The sequence below is a fragment of the Lottia gigantea genome (genome assembly GCF_000327385.1).
Source record: "Lottia gigantea unplaced genomic scaffold LOTGIsca_4, whole genome shotgun sequence".
Classification (NCBI taxonomy): Eukaryota; Metazoa; Mollusca; class Gastropoda; family Lottiidae; genus Lottia; species Lottia gigantea.
Genome location: NW_008709379.1, coordinates 1,041,654 through 1,062,005, shown reverse-complemented (window position 1 = coordinate 1,062,005; position 20,352 = coordinate 1,041,654). Strand labels below are relative to the sequence as shown.

The 20,352-nt window shown below is 36.0% G+C and overlaps 2 protein-coding genes across 2 annotated transcripts; one reads left to right on the top strand and one right to left on the bottom strand.

The window, feature by feature from the left end:
- Positions 1 to 1,616: 1,616 nt before the first annotated feature.
- Positions 1,617 to 10,692, bottom strand: LOTGIDRAFT_209552 (hypothetical protein). The gene is made up of 12 exons (XM_009059645.1): positions 10,673 to 10,692; positions 6,698 to 6,890; positions 6,153 to 6,274; positions 5,904 to 5,987; positions 5,438 to 5,608; positions 4,916 to 5,032; positions 4,300 to 4,443; positions 3,538 to 3,681; positions 3,046 to 3,204; positions 2,459 to 2,628; positions 2,182 to 2,240; positions 1,617 to 1,883 (listed from the first exon to the last, which is right to left on the bottom strand). The coding sequence occupies exons 2-12, from the start codon at positions 6,810 to 6,812 to the stop codon at positions 1,675 to 1,677; spliced, it is 1,494 nt and encodes a 497-aa protein (XP_009057893.1). The 5' UTR covers positions 6,813 to 6,890; positions 10,673 to 10,692; the 3' UTR covers positions 1,617 to 1,674.
- A 4,009-nt stretch (positions 10,693 to 14,701) lies between these two features.
- Positions 14,702 to 20,145, top strand: LOTGIDRAFT_105537 (hypothetical protein; the record flags this gene model as incomplete). The annotated part of the gene is made up of 8 exons (XM_009059644.1): positions 14,702 to 14,857; positions 17,346 to 17,434; positions 17,810 to 17,890; positions 18,223 to 18,316; positions 18,703 to 18,840; positions 19,156 to 19,313; positions 19,596 to 19,698; positions 20,092 to 20,145. 8 exons carry the CDS (start codon positions 14,702 to 14,704, stop codon positions 20,143 to 20,145), a joined length of 873 nt encoding a protein of 290 aa, XP_009057892.1.
- Positions 20,146 to 20,352: the final 207 nt, after the last annotated feature.

Below are 20,352 nucleotides of genomic sequence, written 5' to 3'. Positions count from 1 at the left end.
CCACTTATCATAGGACAAATATATCCTCCTTTTGGTGAGATTCTTTTATGAATTTTTTCTACATTATTTTCATTAAATGAGGCACAGCCTCCACAATACACACATTTAATACAATCTGCTTCATACTGACGTACAACATTTCTTTTGCGAAACATAAATCCATTTCTCGCCCATTCTTCAGCTTTCGGGTCTGTGGGGTCAGGATACGTTAAAATGCGAAATGATTCTCGTACCATTAGTTTCTTGTTCCCAACTTTAGGATGAAAAATTCTTCCAGTATTATCATCACTGTGTTTCCATTTCAGTCTTAGGCTTGGAAATAGATTATTAACATTGGCGAGGTTGGCCAAGAGAGTCAAATTATGATCATCTGGGTTTACCCTAGCTACGTTGTCTGCTCCCGGAAACAAATTACGTCTGACATTTTCAACTTCTGATCTATCAACCATTGATTCTGTAGTATAAGTGGGAGGGGTTTCATCTCGTTGAAAATTACTCTCAGATGTAGATCCATTATCACACTGATTCAAATTTCTGTCATTTTGAAGAACTGGAACTTCCTCAGGAGTGGCTTCATCATCAGAGGGTTGCTGTGAATGGCAGCATGAATCATTGTAAGTTCTGGAATCTGCTGGTGAAGGAGTAGCTGGTACTTTGAACAATGTTTCAGTGACAGCATCCTGTTTGTTTGGATCCAGAAGAGGACAATCAGGATTGAGAATTCTGTGAACTGCAACAGGAGATTCCTTATCCCACGAGTTGTATTCTACTCCACATTGAAAACATTTAACTTCTTCTGCCTCAGAGTAATAAAAGCCAGCCCTTGCTAACTTCAGAAACGATGTAGAACTACTGAATTCAACGTGATTTCCATTTTGACAGTTGTCAATATCGCCACGCTGGTTAATCTTACTCTGAATACACAAATCAAAGGACGCAATCCTGAAATTGAGGTCTGACATTTGTAAATTTGCCATCTCTGGCATCAAATGCAATGGCAAATTGCCAAATTCAGCCTTAATAATTGTAAAACGATCAACTATTTACTAATTTTAATTCCAAGATTTATCAAAACAAAGCCGCCATTTTAGGCAATCTACTCTTCTATGGTGGAGGATTATTTAGCCTACGTACAATTTGCTGTGGTCTGAATTACTGATCTGCATAACCTCCCCTTGATTACTGTTTTTAAACCATTCTGAAGCATTTTAACTTGAGAATCACAAGTTTTATTTTAACATCAATCAGTATAATTCACACGCAAAATACGGAATAATCCGTCGAAACTCAGATAGCAGCCTACTTATATGTTTGGTTACATAGGCCTATATCTATATAAAAAAAAAGACCCCCCCCCCCCAAATATTAAAAGAATATTCGACGCAAGCTTCATCTCCATAAAGTGGCCCCCACCCGATGCAATCCAAAGTTCTGCTACCGACAAAGCAAATAGCTTGGAGATTGTGTCAAAGATTAAAAAATCTACACTAGGCCATTTTTTTGTCGATATAAAACGGAAAAAGAGTTGCTGCATTCTACCTTCATTTTCTTTTTAACCCCTTCAGCCAGAATATTCGGCATCGACTTTTAACTAATGGGTCATAGTAATGGAGATAAACAATGACAGAAAGTATATTTATTCATTTTGATTCATAATCAGTCAATACAACCATCTCATTCTATGCCACCCATACAGACGTATTTCAGTTCAATATATTCGTTGATCCCATACTTGCTTCCTTCAATACCCAACCCTGACTCCTTCACCCCACCAAACGGGGCCTCGACACAGGATATGACCCCTTCATTAACCCCTACCATACCATACTCCAGTCTCTCAGCCACTCTCCAGATTTGACTGATATCTTTAGAATAGAAGTAACCTGAAATAGATCGGAATATTGTCTCGTTGTTTTTATTGGGGGGCTCAACTATTTTACTCGACAAGTCACTCAAGACATGCATTTCCGCACTAAACTGATCTTTAATGATCTTTAATCCAAATTAACATTAGATTACAATTTACTTTTGTTCATATTTTATTTTATTTCTGTCTTCATCGTAATTTTACGAGACATATTAAATATGAAAAGGTCGCGTATTGGTGAAGCTAAGCTATTTATATCACTACCCCGCCAATCAGAGGCACTTTTACAAGCAATGTATATAATTCCTATTTACCTGCTAATCCTGATGTTGTGGCGTTTGCAATGGCAACAGCCTCGTCTTCTGTTTTAAATCTGAAAAATATAAGTTACTATTAATCGTAAATCGACATTTAGATATTGACAAATTGGTGCTATCACTGTCCCTGATAGGCCTACACAATATAACAAATTTAGAAAATCTCTTCACAATACCTTTGAAAATAATACAAACAACAGTGGAGGATTAGTTTCCGAATCATTTCGTGGCTTTCGTGGATCTATTGAAGAAAGGTGACAGAAATAAGTCTTACTTGAAAATCGGGGCTACAGGGCCAAAAATTTCTTCTTTCCCGCATCTCATGTTGGTTGTGACGTCTGCTAACAGAGTAGGATTGTAGAAGTTACCTCCCTTGTCACCTTTGGTTCCACCCATCACAACACGAGCTCCTTTAGCAACGGCGTCGTCCACAATACTTTGGACCTAAGGAAATGAAATGAAACGGATAGGAATTTTATGGATCGACCACTGAGCACCGAGAGATCAACCCGGAAACACGTTGTTATATACATGTGTACGGGTGGAACTTGATCGTTTGATTTTTGACAAACAAGGAACAGCTGCAATTGTTATATACAAGTCCAATATATCAAGAACATAATATGCGTCTCTCATCCATGCTAGAAATAGGATACGCGAATCATATTGACCAAAAGATAAGATGTGCAATCGGTAACAACAACGATATAGTTTACGGACCAGACGTCGCAGTTTTAATCTTGAAAGAGATATGGGTCGCTGAGTTTGGCTCTTCAGGGAGTAAAGCAAAACCTTAGATCAGTCGGATTTCAATATTCTAATCTACTATCATGCGACAAATTCAGGAAGAACAAGTCCTACCTTTTCTACAGCCTTGGAATTTATCAATGGACCTTGGTTTACATCGGATTCGAACCCATCACCCACTTTAAGTTCAGCTTTCATTGTTTCTGCCAGTTTCTTCAGATATTCGTCATAAATCTTCTCATGGACGAGTATTCTGTTGGCACAGACACAGGTCTGAAACATAAAACCAACATTTTGATCGTTTGACATGGTGGGAATTGTAAAGAGAAGATGAGTGTTTGGAACAGTGAGAACGAACAGGGGAAGATTGTTCTTGTCATACCCCTATGACGGAAGATTATAGATTATAGATAAACTATAGGCAAATGGATAAATGAATACACACAACCTAAAATTTGTCGCCTTAAACGAAATACTTGGACAGTCACATCTATTTATTCATAAGTAACGTGGTTTAAAGGGCGATGATACAAAGGATTGTTTCGCGTTTTCGGGAAACTGCATGTTTCATTAGGAATTTATTCGAAATTTAAGCAAATCTCTTACCTGCCCAGAACACCTAAATTTACTACCAATAGTTCCTTTCACAGCTACATCTAAATCAGCACTATCAAACACTATATAGGGAGCATTGCCACCAAGCTCCATTGATGTCTTTTTTACTGTATCAGCTGATTGGCGTAACAATATCTGAAAATGTATGGAATGATTGCGTTGCGAACATTGTCTCTATTGATACCTAGATCACACAGATCTTGAGATTTATGGGAAAACAAAGAGCGGGTTTGTGGAATTTCAATTGTGAATGACGAATTTTTAAATAATATCTTTTGGTTGATGAACTAAATGTAAGAAATCTGAAAGTGTATTGAAATATTTGTGTTATCAGTTAGCATCTCGTGTTCTAGCATCACAAGTTAAAGTTTGGGGTAATTGATAGGATAAACAGCACACGCTGAACTTGTGTCCGTTGTTTATTTTCTGAACTTAAACTCAAGTGATATTCCTGCAATTCTTGGATCATTGGAGTAGAGTGCAGTTTAATAATCAAAATCTTCGGTAAGATATTTTAATTGCCGATTTGTAGTAGGGGGCAGGTGAACGTAGGGTTTCTGAAGTACCCGAGAAGTTCACACCAAGGCATTAACATAGAGGATTAGATCCAGTAATATTATTATTAGCGGATTCGGGTGTTTTGTCTGGTCGTATATGTAAAAGTTCGGACTATGAGTACTAATAAGGGTTCTGCAGTGGACGGTATTAATGAGGTTTGTCACGGGGTCAAGAGAAAGCTGTTATCAATTATACCTTTCCAGTAGCCGTGGAACCGGTGAAAGAAATCTTGGTCACCAGTGGACTCTCACACATTGTCTGACCTACTTTAGGAGCATTGTTTCTGGAGGATGTCACCACATTTAATACACCTGGTGGTAGACCAGCTTCTGCTGCTAACTGAATGCAAACCAATACAGTACGATTAAAAACATGCATTCAAAAGCAAACGACCTACATTTAAAGTTCTGCTAGCGCTCTGCAACAGATTGAGCTCTACTGAAACTCCCAAGGATTACCGATTCCAAAGAATCAAACGGAAAAGGACTAGACCAGAAATATAAGACTTCTTCATAGAATCTGTTTAACACAATACAAGGTACCCTTTAGTGATTTATGAGAAATCAAGAAGCAAAAGAGGAAACTATTGAATTGCTAACAGGTTTTATAATGATACTGCTTTTGTCTTTATCGGAGATTGTCGAAGAAGCTTCTCAGAAAACAAGATTAAACCACTAAACATTACATAAAGATTATGTTATCATTGTACCTTAATTTTACTCGGTACTTTAAAGCAATACCCAGAGGACATATTTCTACTTAATTTGGACGTACTATATGAGAATTTGAAAACAAAAATACATCTACTAACCTCACAGAGAGCCAGAGCAGAATAAGGAGTATCTTCAGCAGGTTTTATAACAACAGTACAACCAGCAGCGATAGCAGCACATGCCTTCCTTGTTATCATAGCATTGGGGAAATTCCACTAAAAAATTGTAAAGTGATAGTAAAAAGCTAAGAATGATGAACGAAAGTTTTTGTTTCAGTTCGTATTGTCACTGTTACTAAAATTATATTCATTGCAATTAGAAGACTACCTTTACGTTGCCGTTGACATAGACGTAGACGTGCTACATAGTGGCGTTTCTACGGGGGAGAGACAGGGTTCAGCCATCCTCCAGTTTCAATTTTCAAACCATTGAGTTATTAAATGTCTGGTGCTATTGCCCCAACCCCAGTAATGCTGGTACACCGATGGAAATTGGCAATGCTCTCAGATATTGCGAATCATCACGTGGGTCAAAATATTACAATTCATCTAAACAATTGATGTATAAGACATCAAACTCTGGCTTTAATGGCCCAATGCAAATCGTATCCTGAGACATACCGGTGTGATCATACAAGCGACACCTATCGGTTGTTTCAGAACCAACAGACGTCTCTTTGGATTACTTGAGGAAATGACGTCACCATAAATTCTTCTAGCCTCCTCTGAATACCACTCAATAAACTGAGCACCAAATCCTACTTCTCCAGTACTATCAGCCATTGGTTTGCCCTGAAAATAAATCAAAAGTAAGGGCCGTATAGCTTTCAAGAACAGCTTCGGAACAGTGTTGAATATTGGTTCAGCTACCATAGGAACTAGTTGAACCAAGTCCACAGGCATTTACCCTCTTGTGAAACCTTCGTTTTCAAAGTGTTCTTTGACCCTCGTAATTTAGGGTCGTTTTGGACAAAGGTACGCGAAGGGAAGTTGAATATACATGTATAAGTATGCACAGGTGGCACAGGTGTCTGTACCTGGCATGTACTTCTAGAACTGTATTATGTCGTACAGGAACGTTACTCACCATTTCGGCTGTGATTAATTTGGCCAATTCTTCTTTATGTTTTAATGTGAGTTCAAACCATCTCCGGAGTATATTACTTCTTTCCTAGAGAAAAAAATTACAATAAAATATAGAGGCATAACAAAGGAAACGAACTGAAACTTTCTGCTCCTGTGCCACGTATCATTATGCAGCGAAGATAATTTTACCACGACAGTCGAGGAGGTGGGGGATATAATCCTATATGAATAGAAATACATCCTAACTCACTTTAGCTGTGGTATTTTTCCACGTCTGAAAGGTTTTATATGCGATCTCTATAGCCGCTTTAGTGTCCTGGTCATTCATATCAGGTACCACTCCCAATACTGCCTGGTTACTCGGGTTCGTTACTGGAAAGGCATTTGATGGTGAACACATTAAACCATTGTGGGTCGCATTAGTCGTAACCATCAATTGAGACAATACAATAAAGAGCTCATGTATATATTAATAGGAAAGAGACATATTTTTTGGCAGTTATCGATTGATTACCGCCAGGGAAAATCGGCGCAATGCAACGTTATCATAGTGTTAAAGGTTTTAACTTCTACATATTGACAATATGTTGCTAGTTAAATAAACTTATGGAATGCTGTTTTAGATGTACAAAACACATTAAATGGAGCTGATATGAACGTGCTCTATACCATAGGGTCATTGAAGGCACCAATAGATTGGGAACCGTTGCAAGATTAGAACGACATCCATCCCAATATTTACCCGTTCCCAATAGTTGTTGGATATTGGTAGGTGAAAATTAACTATCATACTACCTTCATACGTGGCCCCTGATTTCGCTGAAATCCATTCTCCATTAACAAACGCCTTCTCGTGAAGAAATTCCTTGGCGCTCTTGGCACCAGACGCTGCTGGGGGTATCTTATCCATGATCACGTGATACTGGTAGATCTGACGCTTTGTTATAAACGAATTTCTCAGAAGATTAAAGACGAGTCTCCTTCCTTCCTGAAAATAGAAGGTAATATTTTTGGAATATTTTTCAAAAACCAGTTTCAGCGGATAACTTGTGTATTTTGAAGGTTCTCTTAGTCCAAAACTCACTGACTCCTATCTTATTTTTGGTTTATGAAAAAAACAAAACAACAACACCAAACACTTGTTCAATCATTTGATAGATCCACCACATTATTCAGAATTAAATGCGACTTAATTATAGAATTCTATCCCAAAAATTAAAACAACTATCCAAGTAAAAACTATCCAAACTACCGTAATAACCATAATAACCAAGTTCAGAGAACAATAAGGTCTTGGAGATATTGAAAAGTAATATTGAATTAGTTCAACCAAATCTCAAGAACCGTGTCAGATAAAACCAATTAGATATCAACACTTCTCGATTCTCTCCACAGAAACCAATTGATTTGTGAAATATCACAGACTATTTCAAGTGATCCTGTCAAATATGTTAATTTTCAGATTTCCAAATTAGGTTTTGAAAGGATTTAATAAGCATTCGTTTCACTTTTATATTGGGATAAACTAATTTTTGAAGTCACAGTATAGTGAAAGAAATAGTCGAAAGTGTAAGGTAAAAATAAAATAAAGTAAATGTAAGGAGTTTTTCTTGCTCTTTTCATCTGCCACTTATGGCTTCTATTTTCAAAATTCCAATTTTCTGCTAGACGTCTGTGGTTCCGGTAATTGCCGAATAATATATGATTATCACAAAAGATGCTTAGAAATAATTTATTCATAGATGCTTCTGCCACAGTCACGTCATAAATTGCTAAGTTCAAGTGGAATTGCGAGAACCACATATGTCGGGTTGAAAATTAGATTGGTGCAAATTCATGCTCTCAGCGTCCTCGGTACACAGTCTTTAAAACGCAAGTTACTCTCCTGATTTTGGACTTTGGACTATTGAACTTTGACATGGTGTCGTTATTATTCATGCTAACCAATCAAAATTCAAATTTACAGCGGTATGAATTTCTAATGGATGTTTGAATATGTTCATCACACACAGACAAGTTTTACAGCTCATATAGTTGATAGGTTGAATTCGATTTGGAGCGCGAACTAAATAATGTCCCTTCATTGAATACGATGACCGACCGATTGAAATATTAGTAAGTTAGTAGACGAGATCACTAGCAGTAGGCCTACCATAACGTTGCTCTTGTGATGTACAACACAGATGCAGCATTTCTATAAAGACCAAGCAATTGCGCTGGCGTTCTGCAACACAAATTAATCTTTACGCTAGCAACACAAATTAATCTTTACGCTAAAGACTGGCTGATAGAGTTCTATTCTTCTACAAATAGATATTGACCATCAACAGCTGTTACTGTGAGATTTATTTTCACTGATCGAAGTAAATTTAGCAATCGATATCTAATGTTTCTGATATAGTTCTTCTAGTGCTCCACTCATACCACAATACTATGCGATGGGTAAAATAGAACCGTCTAGCGCAATACGAATACGTTTTATATCCGTCGGTATCTAGACTGCATCTTATATATTGGGTCCAGATTTTATGCCACGAAACAATTACATCCCCAAACTGGACACCTGTTCTGTTTGCTCATCACTTAAAGCTTTAAATTGAATATTAAACCAGTTTATTACATCTCTCATCAATAATTTCGCTTTCGCTATTTTAACTCTGGACAGGAAGCCATGATCACATTATAACGACTCTTTTACAGGAAGGGATCATCATATAATAATCTTAGGCGCATGAATACTTTTGGGGATTTCAAGACGTCCAATGATATTTCTAGGTAAACAACAAGAAATCATAATTGTAATTGTAAAAGGGGCGAATGAATAATTGAGAGATCATTTTGACCACTGTAAAATACTATTATTCGGTCGCGATTATAATCTGTATATATTATCCCCTGTTTTCATTTCATAATTTAAACGTCGACAACCAGAATATATCAATTCTATTCCAAATCTAACACCAGGAAAAACAGTCTGATTGTCAGTGATAAGAACATCCCAGTCTGGTGTTTCGAATGCAACAAGAACAACGTTGTCTTGTGTTCCGTACCGTACAAGTGGTAATAAATCGCAGTCTAGTGTTCTGTAAGTGGTTGTAATGTGGTAAAGTTTAGTTTAAATACAGAATAGTTGTCCCCTTCCATCTCTGCAAGGAATGCAAGGAACGACATCATTGTATGAGAGATTGCTGTTGAGGCAGTGGTGAGACATGCGTACTTGTTCCAAAAGCAATACCGAAGTTAATCCAGGCTGAGGGACAATGGTGTATAGTATTTGGTTGCAGTAATGAAATTGGTCGGCTGATTTGCCCGCCTGTAACTTCAGGCCTGTGTCAATCAAGGACGTACCAGAAACAGTGTGAGCCGCGAATTCTAGTGTTACCGAAGCAGTAACGACATCTAAATCTCGTGTGTAAAATTGAGGAGCGTGAATAAAACTGTGAAATTAAGTGTAGTCGGGTTATCAGAGATATCTTATAAGATATCTATAAGTATTATGTGTTTAGTAGTACTATACATGAGTATCTAATCGCTCGCTATGACATACAATACTACCTTACAGAAGGGTGAAAACAGTGTTAGCTAATGCCCATGCAAGCCCATAGTCAGACTTGAGTTTTCGGATGGACAAGTAATATATCGGAGGGGTAATGGTGTATGGTGTTTAGTTTGGTCGGTTGTCAGAATTTTTTCAGGAGACGATCCATTTTTCGCCTTTCCCCCACCACCTCTAGCTAATGCCTTAGGTTCAGTCGCAAGAGGCACATTGCTTTGAGGCCTATCTGAAAACACACAAAAACTTACTTTGAATACGAGTCAAGCTGGGTATTGTCTAATATATGTCATGTACTATATTATACATCAGCTGATAATGGCGTCTGTCTGCATTATGTAAAACTCTATCGGTTTGACCTAAATACAATCATTTTTGTTTGATTAGGCCCAGTTGAAGTTTAAGTTAGTTTAAGGCTATGTCTTTGAATATGAATATTCGTTTAATAAAAAGTCCCCCTTCTTTGTATTTTATTGTCAATGCAATGATTGGAGTTTTACGTCGTGCTTACATTCAATGCAATGTTAAGAATTTGCATTTCTCAATAATTCAGAAGCACTGAAATTTAAATTATTTTCTTTATTTATGACCCTGACCCATGAAACTTGCCATAAAAAAGGCCACCATTTTTCCACAGTCCCACTCTGGCTTCAGAGGCAGTCATGGATACGCTACGTGTTCTATCGTCAAAATATCTCGAAGAAGACACATGACTGCTCACCCTAATATTCTGGGTGTTGTCCGCACATAGTTCGCGATTTAGATTATCTTTCTGATGTTGGTCGGGTGGTTAACATGGAGAGATGTCTATTTTTCGTTTAAGACAATAAACCCAAGTCCCATTAGCTGCATACTGTACCTCGGTAGTTAACTACGAAAAAGAGGGGATTAATGCTGTCCTTAGAAATGTTCATTTTGATTACACATTGCAAGACATTTGCTTTCTTCGTAAGAAATATCAAGATCAGAAAAATTAGAGTTAATGCTTAAATTCCCTTCAATTTGCTGTAAATAAAAAAAGGGATAGCCTCCCTTTGAGACAACTATCAGGTAGAGTTTTGATACTACCCTCCACGCTCGTTTTCGAGCAACCAGTACGAATATTACAGCATGAATATACATGTACATGACAAAAATGAGCATAAGCAATAATTAGAACCTTTTATGATTCATTGCCTTGAGGTGTTTAGGTTAAAATATCCGCAGTAGTAACTTACCTGGCTTGTCTTTACTTGCTTCCTTAGGGTCAAAGGTCAAGATGTAATCATATCTCTCGAAAATGATATAAGGTAAACACACAGGCGTAGTGATGAGAGGGCTGTGACGCCCCATCCTGCTCTATAATATGCATCATTCACAGGGGGAAACTACCACCGCGGCTACCTTGAGATGCGTGGAGGGATTTATCAGACACGTACATCCGTATTAGTTGGGTGATAAATAACGATTGTAAATTGATGACATGGTAAATATTATATAAAAACAGTGTATGCTGTTTTTTTTATTTTAATTTAGAAAGCTGGGGCCTGGTTTTCGAAAGTATCGCAAGAAACGTCATAAGATATATCTTAAGACAAATTTTAAGACTATCTTATGACTACCATACGACATGTCATAGAATGTAAATCAAAGCTGTCTTACGATAATCATATCTGAGATGCTCTTATGACTGTCATAAGTGATAACATTTACTATAAAAAAAATTTATAGTTATTACTTACAAAATATATTATCAACATTAAATTTTATATGAAAATGAATTAAAATCGTAGTTTGATCATTTGTTTGAATTTAGTTTGTATATTTATTATACTTTTACATTCTCGAACTCTGTGTTTATTTATTATCTTACATGATGTGTTTGTTATCTAATTGTGAATACTTTTAAGATGTGAGACATCGTGTACATGTAACCGCTTAACGAAATGCTCGTGCAAATGCTTTGAGAAAGTACTCTATAAGGATAGAAATAATACATTTATATTTATTATACATAATAAGAAGAGAAAAAGTCCGAATTTTACATCGCAGGAGATTCAAATTTTGATAGACGAAGTGGAGAAGAATAAGTCCTTACTTTTCAGCCGACACAGCAATGTAGTAACAAACAGTGCTAAAAAGAAAACTTCATATTTGAATCGCAAACTACTTGAACATTAATAGAATTGTAGCTTTTTCTATTTACATAAAGATGTTCATCCTCTGTTGGAGCCTTTATACGTATGTGTGTACCATCAATAGCACCGACTACACTTGGATAGTCTGTTTTTTCATGAAAACCTCTCATGATGTTGCGAAGTCCAGACTGGTCAGTTGGCATCTTTATATAGTCATTACAAACCCTCTTTAAACATGCAGTTACATCACGTGTTATTTAAGATACACTTGGTCTAGATATGTTATGGACATCAGCATTGACCATCTGAAAGCTTCCAGTGGCATAAAATCTGAGTGCAACCATGATTTGGAATGAAACAGGAAAGGCACGAGATCTTGCTGTTGTCCTTGCTAGGGCTGTTCGGAACATTCTACATAAATCTAGTATAATTGGGCGTGAAAAAATATATCTGCATACTTTTTGTTCATCATCCATGTAGTCTAGTGGGTTATTTCTGTCTCGAAATACTCTGTTTCGGCGTAAGTTTTCAGCTTGTTGTCGAATGTGCTGTAAACAGCAGGCATATTCTTTTATTCACGTGATATCGAAGCTCTTATGATAATCATAAGTCCATCATAACTTTTATCATAATCATAAGACAATCTTAAGACAGGTCGAGAGGTGTCTTAAGATTTCGATGAAATTTATGATTTATCGTAACTTAGGACACTCTCGAAAACCTATCTTACGACTATGATATGTCGTAAGACCATCTTAAGACGTGTCTTAGTCGTAAGATACTTTCGAAAACCAGGCCCCTGGTGGATTACAGCTGTAGCATAAGACTCATAACATACTTTCGGGCCGTTTTTTTATTAGCTTTTTTTCAAATATTTTTTTTTATAAACAATATTTATTGACATAATGGGATTGGGGAACAGGCTTTCGCCTATAATACCCTCTCCTTAAATTTTTAAAGAAAATAAATCCCTGCATCAGAAATTTATCTGTGATTTTAACGCCAAGAATTCTTATAATTTAGTATATGTAATTAAAATATAAGATAGGATACCCTATTAGCTGGCCATGCCTTTTTCACATTTTGGCAATATGAGCATGTCATTATGACAATGTATCAGTTTAATTAAAATTAGACCAAACTTTCGTTCCGTTTTTGTATTAGCTTTTATTTTAATATAGCTACTTCAGTTAGAGTCTTATTAGGTCAATAGGTCAATTTGACGAACGTCCAAGAGGGCTGTCGTTAGACCCCAACTGAAGATGCTATATTAAAATAAAAGCTAATGAAAAACGGAACGAAAGTTTGGTCTTATTTTAATTCTAATTGTCATAATGACATACTCATATTGCCAAAAAGTCATGGGCAAACACGTATACGTGTTCGATGAATGTTCAAATCAAATATCCAGATCATCGTGGGTATTTATGTGTATTTGTGTATATTAAGTGGTCGTGCAACACCATTGTTCCTCTATTACCGATTATGACTGCGATAATCCGCGTATATATTACATAATACATGTTGATACAGGGCTTTATCTGCATATCACTGTTTCAATATTTAGAGCTTTTCTTATGTTTAATGAAGAATATAAATCCATTTTTAAATTCTGTTATGAACAGTCTTGTGGGTGATACAGAGCGGTTTCGTACAAGATAATTAAAAATACTGCTACTTATTATTTCGTTTCGTTTTTCTCCGTGATCGACTTAATCCTACATAAAATATTTCCTCGGGATAAAATTTAAATTAAGAAGTCTTTATATATATCAGATTACATATTTTTCAAAGATTAAAATTCTAATTGTCATCTACACTCAAATTCTACGAGCTGTAAGGGAAAGTCACCGCTAATTCCAATGAACTTTCTTCAGTCTGCTTAAAGTACATTTTATTCATGTCCACAAGAACTCATTTCATTTTCATTAAAGACGCGGTGATAATATCAACATTTCTCCAACGTTCTAGATTTCATCACGATGTTGGAGACATGTTGACCAATGTAGAGACAGTTGTTGCTTGTTGGAGGATGTTGTTATGATGGTCAGTGTATACAGATATCACCAACATTCTGCCAACATCAGATTGGTCATGTGATGCCACATTGAGGTCGTTTGATTGATGGATGGAGGAGTATGAAAACATTGATTCAATTTTTAGGGAGGCGAAAATGTTACCCTGTCTCTGGGACACAGCTTTAGAATGTCGGGGGGACAAGAAATACTGCATAATTATGCACCCAGAACACGTTAAAGATGGGGTTCCTTATTTTTTTAGTGTCAAAGTAAGCAAACTATTTGATTAATTCGTGTTTTTAATGAATTATCATGTATTCTTAATCATATCTTTATGTTTTTATTGCATATAGTTTTAACCAGTCATAAATGTCCAAAAAGACTTTTTTACCTTTCTTGACCGGTCACTCATTGGCATTCTGCTGATAATTTTCTTTTAACTTAGCTAGTTATGAATTAATTATGGACATGTGAGACAAACTGGTATTTTTCCTGGTCATAAGAACACCACTACTTTATATTCATATGAATATTAGCATTTTCGCTTTTATAAATGAAAATAAGGGAACCCATCTTTAATTTTCCAATCACTTTTCTCCAACAAATTTCCATATGTTGTTCAAAAGTTATTTAAGCTCTTTTCTTGTATCACGAGAGTTTGTAAATGCAGCGATTTCATTGAACTTTACGCCACGTTACAGAAAGTCTGTAAACCATGAAGAGTTTTCGGCTTTGTGGCCATGATGGTTATAGACATTGTCTCTGATTAGCTCTGTTCGTTAGCGTACAATCCAATTAAAACGCTGGATTTCGTGATACAAGGACAAAAACCCACACGCAGTCAGGGTTTGGAAAAAAGAAGGAACATCAAGCTCGTATTGCATTGAACAGTTTGATAAATATTTTTAAAAGTAATATTTAATAATCTACCTGGCATAGTGACGTGAAAAGCAAATAAAAACTGAAAAAATGCCAGGTGTTTACTCGATCATCCAGAATAAATAACCGCGTCTACAATTAATACTAATAAATACCCACGGTGATTGAGTACTTTTACTTTGGTTTTGTCTATCACTTGGATAGCTCTTCAACTTATCTGAAAACATCAAGCATGTATCTTGTGGCGTTGCTAGTATCATCATGCTGTGCTGCCAGCTTCCTACAGCCAGCGACTGTCGAAACTCCACTACGTATTGGTTCCTTCAATATAAAGACTTTTGGTAAGTCAAAGATGAACAAACTTGTGGTTGCAGAGAGGATTGCAAAGGTAAGTTTATTTGATTCTAAGTTACAATGAAGAACTGTCGGCAAGCAGGAACAATCCGAACAGCTCTAGGGACTTCCGAACAATGGTTTCCTAGGGCCTCCAACCTATTCGTTAGAATACGTCTTCTTAGCCAGATAGATAAATATTTTATTAAGCTAGACAAATGAGAATTGCCCTCACATTATCTTTACTCAATTTTCAGATTTAGACTATCATATATTTCAATGCATAAGAAGTTTCATATCATATCTTAATTTTTAATCAGAGTCGTATAGGTCTATCGAACCTTTTGGCCCTTATCTCAAGCCCCGTGGTACCGTTTTGAACTCTAGTAGTTTTTGTAAGATAAACAGCTTACAAAGGATCTATTCGTCTAAGTAACTTGTTTTACCATCAATATAGTTTCTGTTTAGCAGATTATATCTGGTCTACTATAAACTGTTGTTAACTAGGTATAAATAAATAAATAAATAAATAAATCGGAGGATTATGTCCATGAAACTTTTGTCATAATCTTGAACTTTTAACAAAATCAATTTCACCCTGGGCGGTAAATGAAAATCAAGAAAAAATCTGTCTAGACCAAATTATCCTTTTCAGATACCATGATTTGTCCTTTGGCAACTTTATTTTTACAATGATATGACTAGTTATGAGCTTTATGTGAAAATATCAGAATACTTAGCTATCATCATATCATAGGGTTCCTATAGAATTAACCAATAACAAATCTTAAATGTTTGTACTGTCTTCACTGCCTTATATTCTCAAATGTAGTTATCACTGTCGATATCCTAAAGGGATTGTAAAGTTTTTTTCAAATTTTTTTATGTGTATCGGGGACACCGATAGCATCAATTTGCACACTTCCAAGTTTCAGTTTGACGTCTGTTGCTTATGCAATTCCACTAAACCTAAAGGCCTTATGTGAATAAGCATATATTACGATTAGTCTTTTTTTATTGATGCTAATATTGGTGCTATATGCATTAAAATGTTAATAATGATCTGGAACAAGGTTAGATTTAAGCGGTATCGCATCGTATTTCGCCAGTCAAAAATAAAGTTGTCTAATGATAGCACCGAAATCAAAATGAACTTTTCTGCAATCCAATATTTAATATGATTACCCAAAGTCAAAATTTATACAGACATTGGTTTATTTGTGAAAAACCATATATGGAGTACTATATCACCTGATTCCATTTACTCGAAGGAAGAATTTGTTGATCAATTTGTTGATGAATTATTATTAGAGGTTTTTATCTTTTTAATGTCAATTAGATATTTCAGCACAACAAAATTAACCGACACAGCCTGGCATTTGATGAGATCATATAAATTTATTTCAGACTGATTCTAGTCCAGTCATATAGTACAATATAGAAATATATAGCGGCATAGCTTCGGCATGTCTCTTGTTTCTATATGATGCAATATCTAAAGGCACACAAATACAAAAAGGTTTGGTCATGAATCAGCTGGTAGAAAGGACCCTTGGTCAACCACAACACTAAAATCGGTTCATTAACCCACGCATGGCATTTTATGAGGTCATATAAATTAATTTTAGATTGATTGTTTCTAGTCCAGCAGTAAAGAACAATGTAGAATCATAAAGCGGCACAGCAAACCTCTATATTCCTCACACAAGGCACACAAAGATCAATGCCAAGCGGTTTGAAATGCCAGCTGGTAGAAAGGATCCTTGGTGAATCTAAGTTGTTGTCGCTGTAAAATATAGTTGTTTTTTTATTTTTCTATCGTTTTTCAAACCAGGCCCGACTTACTCCATTACTGCAATTAAACACCATATTTTGCCCCTCTGGATATATTACTTGCCCCTCCAAACAATCAAGTCTGGTTACGGACCTGCTTTCAAACACTGTTTATTTTCTATACAGTAAATTAAACACAATTTTAATATAGATTAATGTCATCCTATCCCATTGTTTTAATACATTCTCTGAATATTTTAATTGTTTCACGTTTTAATATAGATACAGAAAAAACTAATATAGAAACCCGCGACCACCAGTTTAAATAAACAGAGAATGCTGGCTGTATCAATAAATATCCAGATTATAATATACAAATCAATTGACAACTACACCTGATATAATTACCGTACATTATTAGTATTTTTTATTCTCCATCACGACTATTACAAATAAAGTCTGTATTAAGAGAAACATGTGACAAAATGATGTGTTTGATGATCACGAAGGGTCTTATGTGATAATGCATCACCTCCTATAAGAAAATTTTGCCCCTCCCCCACCCTTTATATCCTCTAATGCATATTTTGAGATAAGTGACTTCATCAAACACTTAGTTGAGTAGAATTACAGGAACCACAGACGTTTGATTGAAAATTAGAATGATGCAAATTGATGCGGTTAGTGCCCCCGATACTCATACAAAATTTATAAAACATTTTACAATCCCTTTCAGTTGACAAACATCAGGTTGCCTCTCTGTTTTTCAGATCGTGTCTGGTTATGATGTATTATTAATACAAGAAATAAAAGATAAAGCAGGATTGTCCATTATTAAACTGTTTGATATGGTCACTAAGTAAGTCTTCATAACTTGTTTTTAGGTCTTAAGACATTTTTACCACCACCAAGTTTTATTTATACCTACATTTTACGTCCGCGGTAAAGGAACAGATTATCGCACCCCTATCGTAAATTTATGCATATTTGTTCTAAATAGTACTTGGGTTAAAAGTATTATGTGATCAAGTTTGTCTACAAAAACTATGGGCGTTAGAGGGACTTCGAAAAGGGAGAGGGGTGGAAAGATCAATTAAAAGTGTGACAAAAATGAACCACTGAGTTGTACTGAGTAGGATAACGTTCTTTAGGCAATATCCCTCATTGAAATCTGTCCATCTTCAACAGAAACAGAAGCAGAAAGAAGGTTTTATTATTTTTTTCAATATCGCAGATTGAATCCTGAGTTTGGATATGTTATGAGCGACCGACTTGGACGAGGAGTTTATAAAGAACAATACGCTTTCTTCTTCAGGTAAGTTATAAAGGTTCTTTAGATCCCTTGCAGATTTCCATCCTGGTACTAGATATCAGGTTCTTCTGTGGTTAAGGTGTTGAAGGAACATGATAAGCCCGATACACTTTTCAAAAAGAAGAGTCGATGGTGATAAAGACAGCTTCGTCGACTGTACCACGAAATACAAAATAGCTCGTCTTTCAAGGATGAAGAAACCTGAATTCACAAAGTAGAGTTGTAATAATTCACTGGTTTGTTTAAAAAGCTTCTTCGAGTGTTATTGACGATTGTGATTAAGACAGCTCCGTTGAAAAAGCTTGCCTCACTACCTCTTTATTTCTGATTTCCAGAACTGATCGAGTATATGTAAAATCTGAGTTTCAATATGACGATGGTCCAGATGATGGTACTGATGTGTTTTCTAGAGAACCATTCTGTATTCAAGTACAAGGGAGACCCAATCTTCATAGCTCTAAAGAGAATTATCCCGGTATGTACAGTACATTAGATTCGAATTGTCGTTGACGAAGTGCAGCATTGTTACAAAATACATCTTCCAGAATGGTGTGCTTCGTGCAGGAAAGGGCAGGAACTTGAATCCCTTCAAAGAAATTCCCCCGTGTGCTACAAATAAGAAATTGTGTCCAATCAGTTTGACAGAATAACAATTTTCTGTGGTGGGCCAAACAGACATCTTTGTTGTTCAAGACAAGCGTAGGCGTAAAGCGCCACAATTTTGAGAAGCCATGGCTGTCCAATTAGTTAAAGAGAATGAAATTTTTTTGGTAACATCTGACTTATTTAACTCGCTTTGTGGAAGAGGTCCACAGTTTTGGCAAACCATGACTGCTTTAATGCTTTCAGTTTTTGCCGTGTGTGGTATACATATTGAACCAGGCAAAGTACCAGAAGAAATGGATGGACTGTTAGATGTTTATAATGTAGTGGCAGCACGATGGGGAACTCGAGTAAGACCATTTGCCTTGTTTTGTTTTTTTTCTTTTGGACAGAGGCAGTCTCACTGATTTTTACACTTTTAAGTGGATATTGATCCTACTCTGAATCAACATGTGTCAAAACAGCCCTATTTCGAAACGCTTTGTACCAATAAACCCATTCTGTATATCCCCACTTTAATAATTTAACTGCAACCGTTTTTGAAACATCAAAGTTTCTTAAAATACAATTCTGCCATTAAACCTGTAGCCATAATCGAATAACAATAACCCTGTTATTAACAACCTTTCTCTAGACTACAGACAACAATGATTACATACTTTCAGAATGTTGTATTGACTGGCGATTTCAATGCTGATGGAAGTTATCTGACTAGAACAGAAGAAGAAAAACTTCTACTAAAGAACGATCCTCGATTTTTATGGGTGATTGGTTCCGAGGCTGACACTACCACCAAGATCAAATCGAATAATGCTTATGATAGGTGAGGTCATATCACGATTGTTTTTTTTTTACATTCAGTTAAAAACCACTTTTGATAAAAATTGGACCAAATTTTCGTTCCGTTTCGTTTTGTTAGCTTTTATTTTTGATATAGCCACTAACAGAAAACGGAATGAAAGTAATTATTATACGTTATATTATCATTTTGAATCATATCTTACAACATTTATGTTTTAATGAGCTTTGTTGACACATTCTTGTAACTTGAACGGAAGACAGTTTAGAGACATCAGATTAAAATGGATTTTGAATATATTTGCAGAATTTTGGTCGCTGGAACAGAATTGCAGAATGCCATCGTTCCTGGAAGTGGCAAAGTTGATAGATTTGATTTGGAAGAGTCGCCAATCTTGACAGAGAGTGAGGTAAGTGAATTTTTATACAGACCTTTCAGGGTTTCTAACTCAAACTGTGGAATAGCTCAGTCGGTATCGAGTTGAATTGTTTACAAGATAAAAAAAAAAGCGAGTTGGATTGTCGTCTGCTAGGCGATTAGTTGCTGTGGGTTCGAATCCTACTCAAGGTAAGAACACTTGTACAGCCTGTGCCTGTGCTTCCGAGAGTCGGCCCGCTGTCGGCTTTAACCCTTAACCCACTAGTACCGAATTATAGCTATTTTTTATCACCTTCCTATTTCCCATCCTAAGTCGGTGTTTGCTGTGTTCCTTATTCCTTCAACAAATGTGTAATATTTGTTAAAATTATCACAAAAACCTAGCAAAACTAGAACTTAATTAAATTAATTTTGTACATTTCAGGCGTATGCTGTGAGTGATCACTACCCGGTCGAGGTCTCTTTTAAATTTGTTTAACTGATTGACCTGATATCTGTTGCTGTATTTGGAATAAAGTTTTAAAATTGCAATGTTTATAGTCATTTCTAGATTGCCTCTATCCCAGCCTCTGATAGCTAATTTGAGAGTATCGGCTCTATCACAGTCTCTGAGAGTTAATTTGGGAGATGTCGGCTCTATTCCAGCTTCTGATAGCTAGTTTGAGAGATGTCGGCTCTATTCCAG

Bases quoted from the DNA above. Each gene is read 5' to 3' on its own strand.
- LOTGIDRAFT_209552 (XM_009059645.1), bottom strand. From the start codon at position 6,812: ATGGATAAGATACCCCCAGCAGCGTCTGGTGCCAAGAGCGCCAAGGAA. The intron at 3,682-4,299 runs GTATAATTGATA...ATACATTTTCAG, and splicing joins GTTCCACGGCTACTGGAAAG to ATATTGTTACGCCAATCAGC. The intron at 1,884-2,181 runs GTAAATAGGAAT...GATCTATTTCAG, and splicing joins CACAACATCAGGATTAGCAG to GTTACTTCTATTCTAAAGAT.